A 23,474-nucleotide genomic window follows, 5' to 3' on the forward strand; every position below is an offset into this window, starting at 1 on the left:
AATTGACAGGAATGGTGATTCTATTTCAAAAAAGAATTAGAATCACCATTTCTAAAATAAATAATTAGAAAGGGAATCATCATTCCAAAACATATTTAAGAATGGTGACTTCATGCTAATTAATAAGAAAACAACATCAGTAGCTTTTTGATCAAAAATCATTTTAAAAAAAGGAACATAAAGTATGTACACATACAGATTACAGGACTCACAAGCACAAACAATCTTGGCAATCTCATATTTCAAACTCAAATCAATGCTAAGCTAAATTTAAATCTGCTTATATTATCAAATAGTGTTTTATCCCAAGATAGCTAAACTACAATAATATTTCCACTCTTTTTAAATTTTCCATTGTTAGAAACACGTCTACATCCTACACAAAACTACTCCAACCTTAGTTTCCACTCTTTCTTGAGGTAGCATTAGGAAGACCAACAGGAGGTTGATCAGCTAGCTTGATCTTCAATTCGATCTCCCCGGATTCGACATCACACAGCCTTAACCAAACACCCTGCACCACCTCACCATTGACACAAGTGATGGAGCTCTCTCTGACCAAACAGTTATCGCCATCTGGGACAACCTTCCTTAACACTGTCTCCCCATTGAAGTTCTGCAGAATCTGCCTGAGTCTAGCTGCAGAGACAAGTGGTTGAAGGCTGAGTTGTGCATGTCCCATTTTGTCATCTGTCTTTAATAGGTCTTTATCAAACACTTCCTAAGGGGAAAAAGCACTTTAGTCATATAACATACTAATCATTAATTATGTCTTCAGTGAAATACATGGAGAATATTACAAATAGAAAGACAAAAACAATAGTTGGCTTGAGTAAGAAAGAAATATAACAATTGAAATGTTGTAATACTTCAAGTTAAGACTAATAAACGCAAGAAAAATAAGCTTGTTTAAGTGGCGTTTTGTTAAAGGTAATGAAATAATATGTCATTCCAATAAAATTATTTTTTCATCATTTTGGTGGAATGACTATTCCATTTGAATTCCATTTTATTTTAGGATTTATGCATTTTAAATTTGATTCCATTCTATTCCTATTTCTACGTTTTCATTCCTTCCAACCAAACGCTAGTTAGAGTCCACCTAAAACAAAGTTGTATATGAAGCCTTTAACAATGTACAGGCTAACCAAAATACAGGTTCAGGATTTTTACATAGCAGAAGCAGAGATGAGTGCTAAACCAAAATATATCTTGAAATTGAAACTATGTGGCAGTGATATAGATAGCTAGACATTCAAAATCTTGGAAACTTACCAAATTTAAAATCCCATTAGGTTCTTTGAGGGAGAAAGTCAGCTCTTCATTCCAGACTGGATTAAGGCAACTATTTATAACCTTTGTTTTTGCTGTCTGTTACAGAAATAAATTCAAAGAAAGAAAAAACAAAAGTAAACAAACATTAAAGTCACTATTGTGCTTAAGAGTCCAAAGAACTGTATCAATCTCATCAAGATACAATTGTAGGTACAAAACAAAAGTATAAAAACCAGTAAAAGAGACCATGTAGGCCCCCCTTATGTTGTCATCTCCAAAATGAATGAAGAATTTGTGGAGTTCAGCCAAGATTGAGGGGGAATATCATATCAACATCCTAGGACTACTGACAAAGTGTACCACGTTGGGAATGAATCAAAAGAAGAGCTCACCTGATTGCCTAACTTGACTACAACGTAAGGATCACTACTCTTGAAATCCCGGATGACCAGTTTCTTCCCTTGCACAACAACAACTTTTAGCAGCCCCAATTGCCCCTCCATAATCTGCTTGATTAAAAAAAAAAAACTTCAACTTAACCAAAGATTCAACCAGATTATTGCAAAAAAAAAAGGGGGGGTTGTTGAGAACAGAGTCTGTTTGTAAATATCACTCCCCAATATATTTAACCAATGCCACATTGACTTGTAAATTTGGGTAAGCGTATTACCATCAGACAATCATATCATTACCTACCAATACATATATCAAATATATTCGGTTATACTTATACATATATCAAGGGAGAGTGAGAAAACCTTAATGAGTTCAAAGCAAAGAAAAAAAGGAAGTTAATTCACAAAAACAGCCAACTGATTATGCAGGAACAAGCTTAAATTAGATCAAAGCTCTGTGATTTTTCCGTGAAAACAAGAAAAGAAAGTAGTCCCAATTAACTTTGCAATGAATTATATAAAAAGAAAAAGCTTTATATCACAACTCAAAAGCTACAAATATCGAATTGTTACTCAACATAAGATCTAAAGTAATAACAATAAAAGGCAACAGATTGAGAAGAACGAGCCCCAGCAAATATAATTTTTTTTTAAAAAGAGCAACTTTTTGAAGAGAAAAGAAGAGAAACATACAAGTTAAAGATGGAAACTTACAACCGAGAAAAAGGTTTTGTTGATAGTTTTGAATTTGATATATGGTCTCGGAAGTTGGTAATGTAGTTTTGCTCAGCCAAACCAAGAAAAGGTATGTGATATTTGGTTCGCTACCATAGAGTGTGTGAGCTATACCAGAGTTTTGGATTTGAGTGGCTTGGCTACCGGCAACAACAGGTTGCTGGTGAGGATGTAAATTTCCAACAAAAGCAAGTGAGAACTAATGTACTTGTAACCGGCATTTACCGGTCAATGGTCATAAGGATGATATTATCATAGCTTTGACTAGACCAGTTCATTCATTTACTTTGGTTTCAAACCAGACCAGTCAGTAAGTACCAGTGCGGTCCACTCCACACTAACTCCCCCCTTGTCTGGACTACGTCTATTTATTATTATTATTTTCAGGAAAAAAAAAATGAAATTGGTGATCACATTTTCTTTTAAGAGAAAACGAAAAACAACATAGAAGACAGGTTGTAAAAGTAGAAAGGTGAAAAATAATTGTAGTTTGGTGGGGGTACCCCCTCTTTTGTTGGACTTACATATACTGTGATTTAGCAGATATGAGTATATGACCCTATTCCTTTGTAACGAATAAATGAGATCCCTTTTCTAAAGAAAAAAGAAAAGAAGCATCTGAATTCTGAATAGGCCTTGAAACTGACAAATTTAAAAAGGTGAAAGAACCAAAAAGTAAAGAAAAAAAATAGTAATAATTGATTGGCACCAGTATAATTTCATTGATGGAGTAGCTCCTCCTCTTGGAAAAGAAAAGGAAAAAAATTATTTAAGTATGGTCGGTGGACGAAGCTCGTGTGATTTAAAACGTAAGTTTCTTATTTTATGTATTAATAATTTATTTACTTTTTGCTGAATACTTAAGTTTATTGTTTAAAGGTGAAGAAAAGAAGAAAGGTAGGGTAGCATAATAACATTACAGCTTATTCAGATTTCCATTTCGGATCAAGAAGTTAAATAGGAATTTTAAAGTTGATAAGTCAAGCTTTTCGAACCAAGTGTTGTTGACCAAAGAATAATTAGTAAAGATTACGTTTGAACGTTGAACGAAGCGTGGTACATAATGTGGAACATCAAAATTCAGAATGGTACACTATTTTATTAAATTATTTGGATATTTTCTCACTATTTAACTCTAATGATAAAATAAATTTTGGAGCGTCATAAAATTTTTTGGTGGTGTATCCTATTCAGTGTCCTTCCTGTTCATGATTATTCAGTGCCCTTCCTGTCCATGATTAGGAAAAGATTCCACAGCTGCCCTCTTTGTAGGATGGAAGAGGACTCTCCTGAACATTTATTTCTGTCTTGTGATGTGACTTTTCATTTATGGCAATCTTCTCCCTGGGGTATTTATCCTATCTGTAATACTGGTATTCGCCTGTGGGACTGGATCAAATTCATCTGGAACCTCAATTATAGGGGTATTCGTGTTGAGGATGTCTTCCTTTATACATCCATTTTTATTGACACTATCTGGAGGACTCGCAATGACAAGGTATACAATAACTATTCTGTAGATGTGAAGAAGTGTATTGACTCTATTTGTACTTCCTTTGCAGATATACATGCATCTTTGCTCCCTTGCCATGCTCCGTGCTTGCCAGAGGTCTGGTCTCCTCCTTCTCAGGACTGGATTAAACTGAATTGTGATGTTAAAGTGAGTTTGGATAGCATGTGCATTGCAGTAGTTGCAAGGAATCACCTATGTGGTTCGGATTTAAACTTTGAGGCTAAACTTTTTTGATGCTTTATGAGGAGAAACGGCGGCCTGCTGTTTGGCGGTGACGGTTGCTCTTGAGCTCGGATCCAAGTTTATTATTGTTGAGAATGGCTCGATGGTAGTTATCAATGCTCTTAATGGTAATGAGTCTCATTGAGCACTTGAGAACTATACCACTTTTTGTACCAAGTCTTCTCCTTCGTTTATTAGTTATATTTTTGATTATATTAGTAGAACTTGTAATTTTGTCGCCCATAATGTGGCTAAGTGTGTGTTCTCCGACAAGAGGTTTGGTTGTACCTCGCTTTCAACTATCCTTATAGAACTTTTATGTAATGACCGAGAGGTCTAACTGCTTTGCTATTTGTCATAAGTACGGTTTCCATAAAAAAAAAATTAAAATTTACATTATTTATAATTTTACATTATTTTTTTTTTGAATATAATAATTTTACATTATTAATCTTTCTTTTTACCCTAATCTTTCTTAAAATTTAAATAAAAAAAAATTAGTGAAAAATATACACCAAAATTTCATATTTTAATTTATTAATTTATTAATTTTGTAATCATTGGTGTTAAAATTATTAAAATTGTTTGAAAAATATACACCAAAATGGTAAGCGTGAGTTTGCAATTGCACAAGATTAAAATTTATCACGTCATCGGTTATCGGTCTAACAAATCGATCGATACCTAATAAGTGTTTTTTTAACCTTTACCAATATTTCTCAACAAATATTTCTTAAAAAGAAAGGTTGGCTCAGTTTCCACTTCCTCATTCGACTTGGTCAAAAACCAAATTTTCGATTTAGGACGACACGTGGGTTTCAAGTTGTCATCCAAGGTATCAAATGGTCTTTAAAAAATTTCTCGTCAACAAAACATAATAAACCTGGAAATAATTTGATCAAAGAAGTAAAATATAGTTTACCAAGTGACGGGTTTCACAGATAAAATAAAATTAAAAATACTTGGGGTTTGTCAATATTTGATTCTTCTACATTGCCCAAGATAAAAAATGCATAACAATCTCTCAACCAATATACCAAAGTAGGCAAAAGTACCACTTCGATGGATGGATGTTAGAATCCAATCATGAATAAACATACAACTAACTTTCCCCACGTATAAACTGTATGTACATGTAGGCGATGGATTTTATCAGTAATGGCGGGGAAGAAGGATTCACAACGTCCCCGCCAACCATATGTCAACCTATATCTCTCTACCACCTAATCATGTCCCAACATTGTTACACGCACTAACCTACCTAAACGTGGGAGAGGGTCTAAACTGTCATTTTTACAATCTACATATGGGGCTGCCGGTGACTGCTTGCTACGTTTATTACTGTCTGTGCTTGGATGCTTATACTCCATCAGCCTCTTCACAACTCTCCAAGCGAACTCGAGAGTCATTATTATCGGACACGGTTTGAAACTTTCTTTGCCACTCGATTCTTCCAGTTGCTCTGCATTAGGAGAAGGTCAGTAGAAAATCACCCAAAAAAAATGTATATGAAACCACCATTGGGATTAGGGTACAGAAATAAAAATGTGTTCAACACCAGAGAGTAGATTTACCAGAGGCTCATCGTCTGAAAGTTCATCGTCATCAGCAACAGAACTTTGAGGCCCTTTATCGGGTATTTTTGACTTTGGGAGACTATTTGTCTCTTGATTATCTTCAGAATCTGATTTCTCTTCTTCCCTCTCTTGCTGATTATCATCGGAATCTGTTCTCTCATCTTCAGAATCTGATCTCTCCATCTCTTTAGTCTTCTCTGCTTGATTATCTTCGGAATCTGTATTCTCTTCTTTAGCCTGTTCTTCTTGATTATCTTCTGATTCTGTTTTTTCTTCCTCTTTGGAATGCCCTTCTTGATTATCTTCCGAATCCGATTTGTCTTCCTCTTTAGACTGCTCTTCTTGATTATCTTCAGAATCTGTTTTTTCTTCCTCTTTAGCCTGCTCTACTTGATTATCTTCAGAATCTGTTTTCTCTTCATCTTTAGTCTGCTCTACTTGATTATCTTCAGAATCTGTTTTCTCGTCCTCTTCAGCTTGCACTACTTGATTATCTTCAGAATCTGTTTTCTCTTCCTCTTTAGCCTGCTCCCCTGAGGCATCACTTGAGTCATGTTCATGGTCCTCTTCTGAATGTTGCTTCTCTTCATCACTATTCTGGCTCATGTCCATATCTTCAGCAACCTTTTCTCCCGTATCAGGTTTCTCTTCATCAGACTCCTTAACAATTGGGCTCCTCTTCTTACCTTTTAACTGTTTTCTTTTGGGCACTGGCTTCACTTCAATATCAGATTCTCTCTCCTCAGACATGTTTTCATCCATCTTTTCATCATGCTCCCCTTCAGAACCACCTAGGAATAAGAAAGAAATAATGAAAAATAGAACCAGAAAAAAGGAAAGGGAAAGTGAAAGTTTAGATAAAACAACATTTTCCATGTGGCAGTTGATTAGTTTTCCACATCCCAACACGAAATGAAGTTTAAACAGATCACACATGATCAAATACATAATCTGTAAATGAAAGACACTTGTACCTGAGTTCATTTCATCCTCAACTTCAGATGTCCTGCTCGGTTCAAGATTTGACACATCTGAACTCTCTTTGTCTTCAGTTTCCAAATGATTACCTTTTGACGCACCCTTTTTTCCATGCTTCAAAGCTTTTTTTGGTGTTCTTTTTCCCTTAGCTCTATAAAGATGAAACATCATCCATGTTATAAATACGAAATTATGTAAAAAGTACAGCAAAACAAGAGCGTCCAGCATCTACTCACATCTTGGTTGTTCTCTTCTTCGGACGTAAAGCATCAATATTTTTAGTCTTCCCAGGCGATCTGCAAGACATAAGTGACAAACAAGATGACATTAAAAAAACAACTGTAATCAATACTTTATGTGTCTATCAGAAGAAACGAATTTTATCAATACTGCACCAAAGAACCATTATAAAATATCTTCAGCACCAACTACAGGATAGAGTGAATAATTGTGCATTAGAAAGAGAAACTTACATGTCTTTTGAAGGGGAGGCTTTTGATGAATTTGATTTCTGTAGATTATGAAAAGTACCAGTGTAAGGATAATGTCATGATTTCTAGTCCTACCATTAAAGAAAATAAAAGAAGAGAAATCAGAAATGCTACAATCAGAATCATAGACCTTTGTAGGCTTGCGGCCATTGTCAACAAGTTCCCAGCGCTCTCTCTCCAGACGAAGTACTTCTACATCTCCATCATCATATAATATCTTCCATGTTACATATAAAGATGAGATAAATTAGAAAAATCATGAGAAAATAGGCTCCTGACGTTCTGTCTAGTAATCTTCAAAAAGAGATATCGGAAGCAAGAACGTGTAGCTTACCACATGCTTCTTTTTCGTAGTATCAAATGACTTCACAGTGCCTTCATAAAATCTGCAAGTGTAACAGTAAATATTTAATTAAAGTTTAAATCAATACATTGTGGTTAAGAAATGGAAATAAAACTAACAAACCAACTCTTTTACCAAAACGTAATCCATTAGTATTATATGAAAGAGCAAAAGTTCACAAATTCCAATGGGAAAAATTAATAAATAAGACAGCAGGTTCATTTGATGAAAACAAAAGCTACACCATTGCACAAGAAGGTCGAAATGTACAAGTTTACAAAATTAATTGGCCTTAGACCCCTTGAGAAATACTATAACTACAACTTATCTCTGAAAAGTAGCCAGATGTAAAACTAATTCACATAAATTGCTAACAATTAGCAATTTGATCAGATTTATATTACTCCTACAACTACTTTGACTTCACCAACTGAACAGAATTTAAGCAAATAATAAACAGAAATCAAATTCATCAAAAGCCTCCCCTTCAACTTTTGTTTATCAAAAGAGAACTTACTCCTTATCCAAAGGCCACCACACTTTTATTCTGCAGCCAATCAAGTCTTCAATATCCTTTCCACCTTCCTTAGTCTTGCACTTCAAACAAAATAATAATAAATAAGTAAATATGTTGAGGAGTGACATAGTTGTAGAATCAAACTTGATGAGGGAACAACTCAAGAAAGTAAGCAATGAGCAAAGCCTAAGTGTAAGCACATTCATGCACACATACACCTAAGTCATGCTCGCTAGTATTTATAGACTTGCTAAACCATGTTGTATACACTTTCCAAGGTGCTGAAATGAATTAGAAACACAGACAGAGAGAGAGGGGGTGTTCACTAGCAAGTGCACCAGAACAACTATCCACAATGATTCTCACACAACATGCAGCTAAGAATGCTAAAACTGGGGGCAAATAAAGTTGAAATATACGAGATTTAGTTACCAGTTACAGATCTTATAAACTTCTCAATTCTCAAAATACATACTTAATCCAAGAAGACTAAAAAGTATTTACTCTTATAAACGTTGGCATGTTGACCTATAAGTTTTAAAATGAATAGGAATAATAACCATGACTTGAGGGCATACTGCTAGGTACAAGTTAGAATCAGTACATTGTGAACAGGTTCATAAGTAGCATATAGATGCATATTACTTGCACATCCATTAGCAATCAGCCTATCACCATGACATCAGCATTTTATTAATTATTATTACATGATAATGCATGTCAGGTTGGAGATCATATCAAATGTTACATTTAAGGAGAGATAATTGATGTTGGTATGGAAGAGGTATACCTTTGCCAAAACTGAAACGCTTTTTCGTTTCCGCTTCTTGACAGTCCCTGAAGAAAACTGGGCATCATTATTTGTGCCAATCCTGTCAGTTTCCATCTGCAGGAACAAAGAAAGAGTAATTGTTATCTGCAATTAACAGCATTAAAGAAGCATTAATAAGATAAGCAACCTACCTCACGGTCGCTAGTTTCCCCAACCTCATTTGTCTCATCATTACTCCAGCCCAAACCTCTTCCTTTAAGTTTTGATGAAGAAACATTCTTTTGAAAGCGTGGTGTTGATATATCTGACTTGTTGCTTCTAGCCAATGTTCTCTGCATGCACATTTAGTGTTTTGGATCAGAAAGGGTCTCGGGTTCAATATCAACATATGGAAATTAGTAGACGCTTACTTTAAGTGAATCATCCCTGGTATCTGTAGATGAGACCTTTAAAGTGCTGCTTGGTGACCTGAAGGCACTTTGCCCAGATGCTGATCTTCTTCGTTTTGGAACTGGAACTGGTGTCTCATCACTAGCTTTTCTTTTTTCATTCTGTTTATGTTGTATATCAGGGGTCGATATCTTGCTGGGAGAACGTTCGTGACCATTGCTTGATTCAAATTTATTAGATTTTCCCAAGTTATCCAAGTTTATTTCCCTCACCATTTTTAAGACATCAACTTGATTTTCAGCAATCCCTGATTCAGGCAACGTAGACTTGGCCTTTTTAGATTTTTTGGCCTTGGCACCCTTAGATCGTAAGTGTTTGATTATTTTCCCCAAAGGTACTTCATTTCCATCTCCTTCACCTTCTTTAAGATTCTCATCTTCAGCAGTTTCTGAAACAAGCTGTAGCAAAAAAACAAGAATAAAAGTAAATAAGGGAAAAGAAATACATCACAAGTTAGTCAACACTGCAAGACATAAGCAGAATATTAATAATAAGCTTGAAATGCTGTTAGTGTAACATACTGTTTCACTGGTTTCCAGCTTAAGCGATTCAAAGTGTTTCAAGGAACTTTCATCAGCCAGCCACGTTTGCTCTTCTCTGGCCTGTCATACACATGCAAATCATTAATCTGGTTTGATTTCATTGAAAAAGCACAAGAGAATATGTAAAGGAGATTTACATGTACTGCAACATCTAAACTCATCAAAGGTATGGATCAAACGATTTTCATTAACCATGACTTCTAGGAGTAATCATACCATATGTATAATATCAATTGCCTCAATCTATCAACATTTTTTACAATACAGAAAACTAAATATAATGAGAATATTACTAACCACGGAATCATCCCCTTCTTTCTTTTCGTATGGTTTATACATCATTGGAGGCAGGGGGACAGATGTGGTCGAGTCTTGGGTATCATATTCCTTTGGGGCTAAGCGCTTGGTAATTGACAATCCCAGGTCACAAATTGCATGTGAATTCTAATAAAATCAATTCAAACAAAAAAAATTAAAAGTATACATTTAAAAAAGCATAAGCTCACAGTTTTACAATCTATTCTACAATTTTAAATTTCGTTTATCTTTACACTTTTTTCATGGTTGGGTGGTGGCAGTTTAGCCGATTGTGCTCATAGTAACTGGAAATAACAATCACTATGGATGTGAGATCTCTATTACCAACCTTTGACTTTGCTGTATCGACTATATCTTCAGATCGTTTGATACTTTGAAATATAGAGATTGTTGCAAGAATGGTTTCTTTCAACATGTCGTTACTCGCTTCAGATTTAACATCTTCATCTCTATGCACCAGCATAGAAATAATCAAGTACAACTGCCTGAAAATTACAAAACCAAAATTCGTAACTTATGTTGGATGATACGATATAACACATTTCAGTACTGTCAAGTCTTAGCTAAGTAAATTTTCAACATTATACGTAGCCTACATTATGAGATGATATCGTAAATGAAAAAACAAATTTGAAAACGATCTACCTGTATAATAATTCATAAGCTTTGACATCCTTGCATTCGTCAATATTTGGACATGAATGATGAGCAAGCACATGAACCAAGTATGCGAGAATGTATTCGGGATAAGCAGTCAAGGAATTTGCATCACTCTGGATAGAGAGTTGTCGTGCCTTCGTTTGGTGATACATTTGGATAATGTCTGCCAGGTTCTGCTTCTCCTGTAAATTCAATGAGGAACAAAACTCAACCACGAAGGCACTGGCATGAATAATCTACTTCAAACCAAGCAAGAATAGAGCAAATACCTCCTGGAACTCTGATGGTGTGGATCCAAAAATATTAAACAACAACGCACAAGCATATTTTCCATCCAAAATCCGATCCTTTATGTACTGATGAACTTTACTTAAAAACAGGCTCTTAGCTTCGGGGAAATTAATCTATGAACCAAAATAAAACAAATAAGTACCTGTGTCCAGCTTGTTATTTGTAAATACAAGAAAAAGCCAGCAAAGGAGCTATCTAAATCATAAAATGACAACTAAATCACAGTACTAAGAAAAATCTTCAGGGCCACACCTCAGATATCCTCAAGGTTAAGTGGAACACATCAAGAGGGATTTTATGATCCCAGAACTTTGACAGACGAAGGATTGCCTTTGCAGCGGCAAGTCGAAAATGGGCCTTGTCCACTGAACTGTACAGACCAACATGTTCATTAAAGTTTTAAGCTTCTCGTCATGCGATAATATGGAAGAAATTATTCGTCCTAAAAAAAGAGGGGATTTAGTCATATAAGTACCTTGATCCTATATCTTTTGACATTTCTCCAAATAAAAGTATATTCCTCAAAATTTCGAGGAGACCATCAATGCCAGGCCGAACATTTGCATCTTTAACAGGCAAGTAGCTTTTGACCAGTGTTTTAATACCATATATCTGTAGCCAAAATGAGGAGAAAAAATATAAAGGTGTAATAGGATAATAAACTTCATGAAAAGATAACCTCACAATAGAGGGTTACAGTGCAAAGCCATGTCTATGTTGACTTTTTTATGTTCAAACATTTAAAACAGCCAAACTTTCAACCTTTAACAAACATAGCTCGCTTCTTTCATCCCAAGATGTTCCACCTTCTGTCTTCTGCAAGAGTGCAGCAAGAGAATGAATGAGATCTATTTATAAGAACATCATACATGGAGATATAGTAAGTCCAATAAAACTAAGCAGTCATACGTTATTGCATTTTAAAATCTTATTTATTATAAATTCTTCAATTTCACTCTCTCTGGTCTCAAAAACAGGCATCGCAGTCTGAGCTATGCAACCCAGGGATTGCAGCACAGAAGGCAAATGAGTCTTCTCCTCCAGCATGCCCACAAGCCTCTGAACATTGAAAAACACCATGTCTTACAAATGTTAATACTAATCGTGCACAAAGGAAGTTAAAACCAAGTAAAAGTGATGATATAATTATAGACGCAAAAAATATATAAAAAGTATAATATTTAAAATAAAATACACCTTGTAAAGAACAGAAAGTGACTTAAGTCCATCATCCTTTGTAATCGCTGCAAGGGCATGTACAGCATACTTTGCCTGCCTTCGACTCCCTTCTAAACATAGCCTCTCTAACAAAAGATCTATGGAACTGCAAGTAAATAGTAACATATAAGCACTATACTAAGTTAATATATATTAATCCATGAGCATGCAAGACATCCTTTCGAATTGCACCTTGTCGATACGGCTAGTTGTTCGCGGATAATACCACCAGCCTTTGCCAAGATATGCAAAACACCTTCTGTTATAATTTCATCACCATCTTTAAGAAAGCTTATTAATTCTTCTTCTGCCCCACTCAGTAGCATTGGGCTGAAGCGTGCAAGAATCTGAAAAATAGTCATAGAATATTTTGAACACTTGAGAACCATATGTAAGACTTAAATTTTACAGATAATTTTACCAAAAAGTTCTTCTGGTATAAATAAAATTAATGAAAATAAAGAAAATAAAATTCCAAGTTGAACTGTTTTAATATATTTTAACACACAACAAACATAAACAACCCAACATAAGATAACAATTAGAATAAAGAAAAAATATGGCACATTAATTGCTGATCAGTGGACAGAGGAAACATTTCACACAGAGAAAGCATATTGAGGAAAAAGACAGTACACAACTAACATACGATATGCATGAACGATATTATGAAATACTACAAGCAAATATTGTGAACATTTCTAAAGGCAGAAAAAAATAACTTGAAACACATGAAGGATATACTCTTACCACCAGTATATTCATACACGATGATGTATATAATGAATTCCCTGCCAATTTTTGAGCAGCAACCTCCAGAAGAAGTTCCTTCACATGTTCCTTGTTGAAAAGTAGATAAGAAATCTTCACAGAAAGAGTGCTAAGGAAATCATATAACCGATGCTGCTCGCCAAGAATCCTAAGTAATTCTTCCTGAAATTAAATATGAAAACAACAAAAGTCATTAATAGCTACAGCATATGGGTCTTTCAATATCTTCCAATGAAAAGTAGAAAGCGGGTTCAAGAGATAGAAATGGACTTGGCACCCCTTCAATTTTTGAAAATGTGAAACTACTTGAAATTACAAACCAAATTCCAATCTTAACTATCTTTTTTTGAAAAAAAAAAATAATCAAACAGCCACTCTGTTGGTGGTGATTGTAGGACTTGGTACCTACCCCAGTCTCTCAATTGATAAAATTCTATACAAGAGTTCACATTCCAGTTTTCAGAGGTCGGAAACAGATATAAAAAGCTGAGGGTTGTTGAGAGATTTCTGGGAAAAGGTGTTCATGACAGTGGTAGACACTTTTGCATGGCAACATGTGAATAAAAAGGACCGACCAACAAGACAAGAATGATACAGCAGTGAAAAGGAATCAATTGGTAGTCAGTCAGATTTTGGTAAAAGATTTTTTCTTTTAATAAGTATGCAATTCTGAAATCTAAAAGCATTCATCAATATCATTCTAAATGGTCAAGGACCTCACATTGAAGACCTTACTACTAGCTAATTGAATGGCTGAATGTAATGTACTCTTAAAAAGTTGCATCATCAATAGATCATTCTCACCCGATAAGTACAAGCTTGATGAAAGCTAGTATTCGGATCAACAAGACTAGTAAGAATCTTCCAGATTTTAGCATCTTTCAACTGATCAAGAATTTGAAAATTCTCTTCAGCCTTGGCAGGATCAGCAAACGAACGTGACATTACACGGAAGCAAAACAGAACTTTTTTTTGGATCTCAGGACCATCACCATCCTGCATTTGATCATTGTTAAAATTCCATTGTTCATTTCATTTCCACAATTAATCCCTATTTTTCAACTTTAACATTTTGCTAACCTGATACATCTGCCTGAGAGACAGATACCTCTGCATCTCTTGCTGTAACCTGCAATCCAAAAATGAACCCCCTGGAAATTAGTTTGCATTTCATCAAGAGTCAAACAAGAAGTCTGTGCGGTTTATCCAAGTCGCAGCCAGGTGAAACTAGAATTTACAATACCTTTGCTTCTGCTCCATTATCTTCTCAAGAGCCTTCACCTCAACTTTATCAAATCCTGAAAAGACTCTTGCCCAATGCCGAACTTTATCTTTGATCGAAAACTTAGTTGGGAACAGCGATTCGCAAATAACAGACTCAATTGTATCAGATCTGCAGTTTCAATTATTTAAAAATATGAATTCTAATAATTTAAAAATTAGAAAATGCAGAGACAATGGTAAATACTTCCATGATTACTTCTGAAGATTCATTATAACCAAAGATCACTAAAAGTTCCTGAGCAAATTAATTTCACAGTTGTATTTAAAAAAATACAATGGATAAACATCTACCTATCAATGTTGATATTTATGTACCACAACACAATAATTCAAAAAAGAAGAGAGTTGAGTAATGTTGATCCTGTGAACTCTGAAACCTTAGGCTTTACCTGAAATCTTTGTCATAGAAACATCTTAAAATCTTTCCAGGTATCCAATCAAACTCATCAGACTTAATTGAAGCATCTGCAGATTCAGTACTAATCATGCAACAGACCCTGTAAATCTCGGCCAGCCTCTCCAAGGTATACTTTTTAACAAGCAACTGTAGAGTAAGGAGGGGGAAAAGTAATATGAATCTGTCAGATGGAGATTTTGAAATTCAGATGATAACAAGTATAGATGAAAAGGGGAAAGCATATTTACAGATTTGTCTCGAAGACGTTCAGCAACAAGTTTCACTGTTTCAAGTAGAGTGGAACTTAAAGCATAGCAGGCTACGTCACAAATAACGGCAACAACTTGCTTCCTTACATTTTCATCAAAGTCTAAGAGTCGGTCACAGAGGGCAGCTAGGAAATAAAAACCCAATAATACATCAGGATGGGTGTACACAGGTGAATTTTACATTGCAGCAATTCAATGCACTTACAAATTATTTCAGGTGCTTCAGTCCTGGAAGTATTTGACAGTAGACAACTCTTCACATGTTCAACGACAGACATTCTCACTGTAACATTTCTGTCTGTCAACCTCTTCAAAAATTCTGAAAAGATTGGCTGAAAAGCTTCAGAGATAACAGAGCCAGGTAGTGCAAATAGGTCTCCAACTAAGCCAACCGCCTTTAGGCGAGTATCTAGCTGGTCAGTCTGCAAATTTTGAAAAATTTCACTGAGAAACTATTGGCCAAAATTTCAAAATTCTCCAATGGCTGATACAAAGATATGAACATGCTTGCTGAAGATTTATGACAGCATATAAGTCATCCCAAGAGCAATGTTAGCCCGGAGATAAAACAAGGTGATTTGCTTTCTACTGACAAACTCTAATTCAGAATAAGAGAAACTTTAATTGCACACATTCTTCTAACATATGGAAAATAGAAACTATAATCAACACAAGAGATTCTGCGACCACAAACAAATCATAAAATTCCATCTGTACGAAAAAGAAGAAAGAAATGCAAACCACTGGATTACCAATAGTTCTCCAGTTAAGTATGGGGCAACTCCAGTTAAGATCTGTGGTGCACAACGGTAAACATCATAAATAACTTCATGGTGATCAATCTGACACTTCACTGATTTACTATCTCCCGACATTGATGATATAAGGAACTGCTTGATTCCAGCTTCAAGTTTTACAGCACATTTTTCTATAACATTCATAGCAAGCTTCCTTGCAGCCATACTAACATCCTGGAATTGAAAGTTTACTAAGTTAATTGAAGAAGAGAAAAAAGGCTGGAAAACCTCAGTAAATGGCTACACGACATATCAGTACCAGTAGTATGTCAATCATACATAAATTATTTATGCTAGAGTAGAGAAGACATGCTCACATTTTTACCACGGCCCAACACAGATAATATAATAAACAAAAGATCGTCTCGAACATCCTCACTCTCCTCTAATAGAACAACCATAATTGTCTCCATTGATGAAATAACACTGTCTGGATGATCATCACTGCATACACAAGAAGATGAAATAACTTATAATTAAAGCAATTATTAAGATTGAGAGAAAGGTCAAAATTGTGTTACAATTAATCCATTTGATAAAGCCAGCAACAGATATCCCAATTCAAAGGAAACATAGAAGCATCCATTTCAACAGATCTTATCTAATAGACCTCTTTTACATGGTTTACTTCAGTCATTCTAAAGTAGTATTCTTGCAACATTTCAACTTACAAATATATAAACAACTTATTAAGCTTGCTTCACAAAAGGGGAGGGGAAAAAATATCAAATGACCAAACAATGGGCCTGTATAATATGTCATACATAAACAATTACTAAGAAGGATGTGAACCAGAAGCTTTTGCAGGAATAAGTTTCAAATAGCTATCGGAACAAATAACTGAGACAAATCAATATTGCAATGAAACAAACCTGGCAACAGCCAAAAATGTACTGAACATTTCATTCACCAGATCATCGCATTCAAGATCCAACATTACAACGCATGATCTATATTTTGCAAGAGTCTCCAAAATGACAACCCTTCTACCAAATGATGGACCACTTGTGTCACGTAATCCACCAAAAGTACCAACAATCAATTGAAAGATATCCTGCAAAAGGATCCAGCTTACAATAGGCAATATTTGAAAACCATATGTATGATAATTAGTCACTAAATGCATGATTGATAGCCAATGAAAAAAGCACCTTTAGAACATCATCGCTGTAAGGAGCTTCAGGTGCTGTAATTCGTGTTATCTCACATATGCTTGTAGCAACTAAAAGTTTCACATCCCTATCTTGATGCTTAAGCAGCTCAGGTTTAACAACTTCATTGATGAAAGGCTGCATCGACTCTAAGATGGATGCAGATGGTGATTGATCCAACTCAGACAGGCATGTTGCAGCTTGCTGCAGTCCAAAATAAAATAAAAGGCAAAACTTTAGGAGTAGCCAAAAATCAATCCAAGATCCTAGCTTTACAGAGGAAACACGAATGTCTCACAAGTTTAAACATCATTGCTGTATATATCATGAAACCAATTCATTTTTACGGTCTTTCTAACATTTATAAGAAATTCAAAGAAAATCACTAACACAATTTTCTGTGTTAAACTCTACATTTATGTGAAACACTAGAAGTGAAATGAAAGTATTATCCTGAAAATTTTAACTAATGCAATGCGAAACCACAATTTTAACATCAGAACTTAAAATTTCTAATCTAAAATCATAAAATTTTGGTATTCACGTATAGACGTGTTTCAAAAATGTTTTTCTTTTTCTAGAGAAAAATTAAACATGCAAAATTGGCAATGTGAAAAGTACCAAATATACAATCCTAGTTCGAATAAATTTTGACCAAACATCCAATTTCACAAAATTCAAATCCCTAAACTCGCGAAACACTCCCGCCCCAACCTCACAGAATTAAATTGAATTAAAAACTTATATCTTCAGAAATTTCAAAGTTTAACGCTATAAAAACAAAAAAATTCCTTACTAAACCCTAATTCAACTACTTCTGTTACACAATGGAGCTGAAAATTACAGTATTTCACTAGTATTTAAAAAAAGCAAATAAATTTAGAAAAACTCGTAGCAAAGAAACGTAACTTGCAAACACCTTCCTTAATTCGTTTCCAATAAGTTTTCAAAGGAACAGCAGGAAGAAAAAATATAACTGAAATAACTACCGCATGAGGGCATGAATTCTCAACGAAGAAGAACAAATTTTTCAAATTTACTCGCTGAAAACCGTGAAAACGAAGCAAATTTTCAAATTAATGAAAAAAATGCGAACCTTTAAGAGCTTGACAAGAGCGTCTTTGGTAGGCGGAAGGGTCTCGAGTTTGGATCCCAACTCCTTGAGTTGCTGCTCGAGCTTCAGAGCCATTTTCTTCGTAGAGGTAAAAGATTGTGCCGTTTCAGAGCGTTACAGCTCTCTCATCTGGTCCGCAAGGGTTGAGAAGTTTGAAGGTCACGCCTCGCGAGGGAGAACAGATGGGTTTTCTCTCTCTCTCTCTCTCTGTTTTCTTTTCTTCTCTATGAGTTTCTGTCTTTGGCGAAGGGGCTTTTTCGAACAACAAAACGAAATTTGCACCAAGTTACACACACACTTCACATAAGTATAAAACCCGAGTTTTGTTAGTGATATTCCGAACTTTTGCTCTTTTATCCTACTTTTTCACTTTATTTCCAATTGTGACCGCTTTACATTCAAAACAATTTCACTTATACACCTTTCATAAAATTTTATTCAAAAAAAACACTACTCAACGCGGTATTATAAGATTATATCAAAAAACTATGAAAAAAATTCCCTAATTTGATCAATTTTTTAATTTTTAACAAAATTGATGTGAAATAAATGATTAAACTTGGAAACATATGAAATAGTAATTGGAAATTTGGGTTAAATTAAGTATCAACTACTAATTTATCAATTTTTCCAAATCTAATGTTATCTCTCTTAGCAATTTGTATTTTCACTAAATTTGTTTTTAGGCACATTTCCAAAAGATCTCATTTAATGGAAATATTGTACATTTTTATATACCCATGATATTTTTTATTTTTAGACAATGTGGGACTTTAGCTGCACACCCAAAAAATTTATCCTCAAACAAAGGACCATCTTGCCTCCCCTCAAACGATTCTCTATACATCCACTCTACCTCGAGAGTTCTTGCTCTTTTCTCAAGCCATCTCTTCCAAAGCACACCGTCTTGTCTACCAGAGCACATCCACAAATCCTATCGTGAGATTACCGAGGCTCATCTCTTTTGTTTGGCATCCTGATGATTCATTCACATGATTAATTTTGAGATACGACTCTGATACCACTTGTTGGGAAAATCTATTGCAATTAATCACAATACTTTTCCTCTTTGTATGTTAAAAATGTGATACTTATCAAACATCACAATAAACAATATAAAATATCAAGCAAAGTACCACAAGCAATAGAAAATACACAAAACATGCATAAAAGTGAGACACCAAAATTTTTTCGTAGAAACTCAATGTGGAAAAAAATTACGAGGACCGTAGTCCGATTAAATCATTCATTATCACCAATGTTTAATAATGGGATTATAATATTCTTCTCTAGTATAACTAGAGGCTCATGGTAACATCAAGATTAAGCAATATTAGATCACTGATACAATCATCATCATCTCAGAAAATTGATACACAAATAGAAAAACTTTGAGTCTCACCAAGTGAGTATTGTCAGGCAGGGGCGGAGCCAGGAGTATATGTTAAGGGCGGAGCCAGGAGTATATGTTAAGGGGGGCCAAAATTATAGTAAACTTTAAGTAATAAATATTTTAAAATATATTATTAAACTAATAATTAAAATTAAAATACATGGAATGTCTCTTTAGCATATTGCGAAATTCATTTATAAGTGAATTTATACTAAACCTTATATTAATTTTATTAGGTAGGTATTTTGATATTTTTTTCCTTAATATTTTAGTTTTCATTTTTCTAAAAAAAGAAAAAAAATATAGGGTGCTTCTATAATGCAGACCCTTAAAAGGGATGCACTGATGCACCCTCTAGCTGTTTCAGCATCCAGAAAAAAAAATTAGTCCGATTTTTTTTTATATCCGTGTACGTTATTTTGAGAAATTTAAATAATTTATAATATAGAAAGTAGTGTTCAAACAGTCTATTTCACACGTGTATAAAATAAAATAGTCACGTGTGCAACACAATATTTGAATCCTATTTTCGGCGTGTTAAATTTTTTTAAATTTTTTAAAATTTTGTAGGATACCTTAAATAACTATAACGTACATAATTATAAAAAAAAAATTAACTAAAAAATTATTTCGAATACCAAAACAGATAAAGATGTATCGGTACATTCTTTTTAAATGGTGTATTATATAATTTTCTAAATATATATATTAAGTGTATATATTACTTATTGAAATTTAATAATAAATAAAGAATAATAAAAAATTTACGCAAAATAAGAAATAATTATATATATAATAAAAATAATAAAATAATACATATTCATATATTCATATTTGGGTGTGGGGGGCCAAGGCCACCTTTGGTGGCTACATACCTCCGCCCCTGTTGTCAGGGTCGTCACAAATATTTTAGAGGTCTTATTCTAATTTTAAAAAGTAAGCCCCTAACAAAAAAAATTATAAATTACAAATAATATTGTTACATAATTAAGCACCCGAAAATTCAAATAATTTTATTAAAATTGTTATTATTTTCGATACAGCTTCAAGATATCTACATTCTATCCACTGTTTAATTATCAAATATCATGGAAAAAAAATTAAGAGGGCGTTAAGTAAGGAAAAAAATTATATTGCTTTTTTTTTTTTAAGTTGGCATGATAGAATGCTTGGTTAAAAAAAAATTGAAAAGTAATATATTGAGCCTTTTTAAGTTCTGGGCCATGTGGATTAGCACTTCTTGCACGGGTACATGGTTGGCTTTGGGTATTGTAGAAGAGCATCTTAGAGAGAATAATTGCCAAATTGGAACTGATAGATTGGTAGAGCACCTTGCAAGGATTCACCATCACTCAAATTTTGAGCTAAAATCGATAAAAATCAACCACTTGATCTTCAAAGTAAAGTGGCAAAAACCCACTTTCCCTCTCTAAATTTCTCCTCTTATTTCTCTCCCTTTTTCTTTCTTTTTCTTGGTTGATAGTTCTTGTTCTCTATGACACACACTATTAACTTCTATTTTGTTTTTTGTTTTTTTTTTCTTTATATTACAAATGGGTTGCTACCCTTATTTTGGTCCAAGACCCATTAAAGGGGCGGACCCAACAAATCTCCCCTATCTGCCTCAGTTAGTGGGCTCAGCTAAGCCCGCTCTTCGCTTACAAGCTTTAAGCTTGTCCTTAGGTAAAGTCTATGTCAGCATATCATAACCATTCTTACTAGTATGCATATTTTTAAGTGTAATTCTTTCATTTCAAGCACATCACGAATCAGTGATATCTAACATCAATATGCTTAAATCTTAAATAAAATGTTGAATTCTTGGAGAGGTGAATGACACTCTGTCTGTCACAGTAGACAATATATCTTTCTTACTCAAAGCTCAATTCTTGTAGAAACTTTTTCATCCATAAAACCTCCTTACAAGCATTATATATTCAAATTATGTAACAGACAAAGCAACACATTTTTGTAACTTTGATTGCCATAAAACAACTCCCCCTGCAAATATCATCAAGAATCCTAAAGTGAATTTCCTGAAATCACAATCATCAGCCATGTATGCATCTGTGTACCAATAAAGCATAGGTTCATCACTGCCAAAGCATAATTACAACCTAGAAGTAGCTCGTAGACATCTCAATATCAATTTCACTGATTCTCATTGATCCTTACCAGGATTAGAGAGGAATTGGTTAACAACTCCAACTACATGAGCAATATTTGGCATCGTACATACCATAGCATACATCAAATCACCCACTGCAGACGATTAAGGTATTGAAGCCATTTATTGTTTATCCTTCTGACTTGTAAGACATTATTTGAAGCTTAGCTTGAAAATGACATGCAAGTGGAGAACAAATTGCTTTAGCTTTGCTCATGTTAAATCTTTCAATAACTTTTCCAACATAAGTTTCTTAAGATAGCCAAAATTTTCCATTCTCTCTGTCACGAGAAATCCTCATTCCAAGTATTTGTTTTGTCAATCCTAAGTCTTTAATAGCAAAGGACATACTTAACTCTTCCTTTAACTTTTTAATCATTATGACATCACAACCAGTAGGAGAATAATGAAATCATCATTAGAAAACTTCTTTGTAAACACACAATGATCAAAAATAGTTCTAGTATATCCATGACTCAACACGAAGGAATCAAACTTCTTGTACCATTGTCTAGGTGCCTATTTGAGTCCATATAAACTTTTTCTAAGATTGCACACAATATTCTCTTTTCTTTGACTTTGAAACTTCTAGCTCCTCCATGTAAATTTATTATTTCAAGTCACCATGAAGAAATGCAGTTTTCACATCAAGTTATTCTACATCTAAAGTCAAGCGACCAACTAAACCAAGAACAACTCTAATAGATGATATTTTTACAATAGGAAAAAATTATTTCTTCAACATTAATACATTTCTTCTCGCTAAATCCTTTCACAATCAATCATGCCTTATACCGTTTTAAGTTATTATTTTTAGTCTTATATCAATAAACCCATTTGTTATTAAATTTATGTACAAGTTTTTTTCTTTCTTTCTTGAGTTTATAGTTTGAAATTAGCTTAATATACCTATATTGGCTATTAATCTATAAATATTCATTAATACAGTTTAATCAAACATATATATTCTAAAAAGTAATGAACACACAAGCTTAAAATAATAATAGTAATAAGAAAAAATAAAGTCCAAAGTGATATTTATGGTGTGTTTATTTACACATAATTAGAATGACTAAGAATGAGATTGACTATTAATTAGATTAATAAATCGGAATTAAAAACAATTTTTACCTGCAAGAATTATAATTTAATTAAGCAGTATTTTCATTGATGTGTTTACAATTATTTTATAATCAGTATTATACTATTTTAAATTTCAAAAATACCCTTAATTAAAATTTTTTATATATAAATTTTTGTATAAGAAATATATAACAAAATAAAAGTAAAATTAATAATTCATAATTTAAGAAAGATTGAGAGTGACAAACCCATGTGTTTTGGGAATTATCACTCTAAATTCTCAATTTTAAATTGATGTAGGATGACATAATTCACTCTAATTTTCTCAAACAAGTTGATCTAATCAATTATTTATTCACATTCTCTAATTATTAAAAGGACATTAAACTTTTAAAAAAAATACTATGAAAGAAAAAAGATTCATGTGTACTCCAACAAAGAATTTCTCAAATTTCCTTTTCAGAAATAAACTTAAATAATTTTAATAACAAATAACTTAATCTCAAATAACTTGACAAGACTTTTGAATGTGTGGATCTTAAGAAATTGAATTATTGGGCCTTTGTTTTGGATTTTTTTTTTTTTTTGAGAATTGTTAAAAAATTTGGTGTATTTTTTTTAAAATGATTTTTTAAATGTTTTCTTTTGAGCACTAGCTTCACTTCAATAGCCAGTGCCCAAAAGCTATATATTTTATTTTAAACATTTTATAAATTATAATCTATTTTTATTTTATTTCATTAATATCATA

General features: G+C 33.6%; 2 protein-coding genes across 3 annotated transcripts; both read right to left on the bottom strand.

Annotated features, from left to right (window-relative positions):
• Positions 1 to 144: 144 nt before the first annotated feature.
• Positions 145 to 3,329, bottom strand: LOC115707606 (protein C2-DOMAIN ABA-RELATED 11). Of its 2 annotated transcripts, none has more exons than XM_030635618.2 (4): positions 2,385 to 3,329; positions 1,668 to 1,781; positions 1,276 to 1,371; positions 145 to 721 (listed from the first exon to the last, which is right to left on the bottom strand). In XM_030635618.2, exons 2-4 carry the CDS (start codon positions 1,776 to 1,778, stop codon positions 398 to 400), a joined length of 531 nt encoding a protein of 176 aa, XP_030491478.2. In that variant the 5' UTR covers positions 1,779 to 1,781; positions 2,385 to 3,329; the 3' UTR covers positions 145 to 397. The 2 variants fall into 2 exon arrangements, with proteins under 2 accessions (XP_030491478.2, XP_030491479.2); XM_030635619.2 differs by having other exon boundaries at positions 2,364 to 2,769.
• A 1,704-nt stretch (positions 3,330 to 5,033) lies between these two features.
• Positions 5,034 to 18,372, bottom strand: LOC115707265 (sister chromatid cohesion protein PDS5 homolog A). The gene is made up of 34 exons (XM_030635175.2): positions 18,063 to 18,372; positions 16,967 to 17,170; positions 16,688 to 16,869; positions 16,133 to 16,259; positions 15,771 to 15,989; positions 15,224 to 15,440; positions 14,998 to 15,143; positions 14,742 to 14,896; positions 14,312 to 14,461; positions 14,149 to 14,197; positions 13,873 to 14,064; positions 13,048 to 13,230; positions 12,490 to 12,644; positions 12,277 to 12,403; positions 11,989 to 12,138; positions 11,842 to 11,895; positions 11,555 to 11,691; positions 11,332 to 11,449; positions 11,058 to 11,192; positions 10,774 to 10,970; positions 10,457 to 10,613; positions 10,108 to 10,254; positions 9,790 to 9,870; positions 9,229 to 9,666; positions 9,010 to 9,150; positions 8,837 to 8,932; positions 8,047 to 8,126; positions 7,521 to 7,572; positions 7,317 to 7,403; positions 7,169 to 7,206; positions 6,932 to 6,991; positions 6,692 to 6,846; positions 5,715 to 6,508; positions 5,034 to 5,602 (listed from the first exon to the last, which is right to left on the bottom strand). Exons 1-34 carry the CDS (start codon positions 18,153 to 18,155, stop codon positions 5,552 to 5,554), a joined length of 5,367 nt encoding a protein of 1,788 aa, XP_030491035.2. The 5' UTR covers positions 18,156 to 18,372; the 3' UTR covers positions 5,034 to 5,551.
• Positions 18,373 to 23,474: the final 5,102 nt, after the last annotated feature.

The sequence above is a fragment of the Cannabis sativa genome, chromosome 1, assembly GCF_029168945.1.
Source record: "Cannabis sativa cultivar Pink pepper isolate KNU-18-1 chromosome 1, ASM2916894v1, whole genome shotgun sequence".
In the NCBI taxonomy this organism is placed as follows: domain Eukaryota; kingdom Viridiplantae; phylum Streptophyta; class Magnoliopsida; order Rosales; family Cannabaceae; genus Cannabis; species Cannabis sativa.

Coding starts and splice junctions, on each gene's coding strand:
- LOC115707606 (XM_030635618.2), bottom strand. CDS start 1,778: ATGGAGGGGCAATTGGGGCTGCTAAAAGTTGTTGTTGTGCAAGGGAAG. Junction 1,372..1,667: donor TAGTCAAGTTAGGCAATCAG/GTGAGCTCTTCT, acceptor TTTCTGTAACAG/ACAGCAAAAACAAAGGTTAT. Junction 722..1,275: donor CTAATGGGATTTTAAATTTG/GTAAGTTTCCAA, acceptor TTTTCCCCTTAG/GAAGTGTTTGATAAAGACCT.
- LOC115707265 (XM_030635175.2), bottom strand. CDS start 18,155: ATGGCTCTGAAGCTCGAGCAGCAACTCAAGGAGTTGGGATCCAAACTC. Junction 11,692..11,841: donor GCGAGCTATGTTTGTTAAAG/GTTGAAAGTTTG, acceptor TTTTGGCTACAG/ATATATGGTATTAAAACACT. Junction 9,151..9,228: donor CCAGGGATGATTCACTTAAA/GTAAGCGTCTAC, acceptor ATGTGCATGCAG/AGAACATTGGCTAGAAGCAA.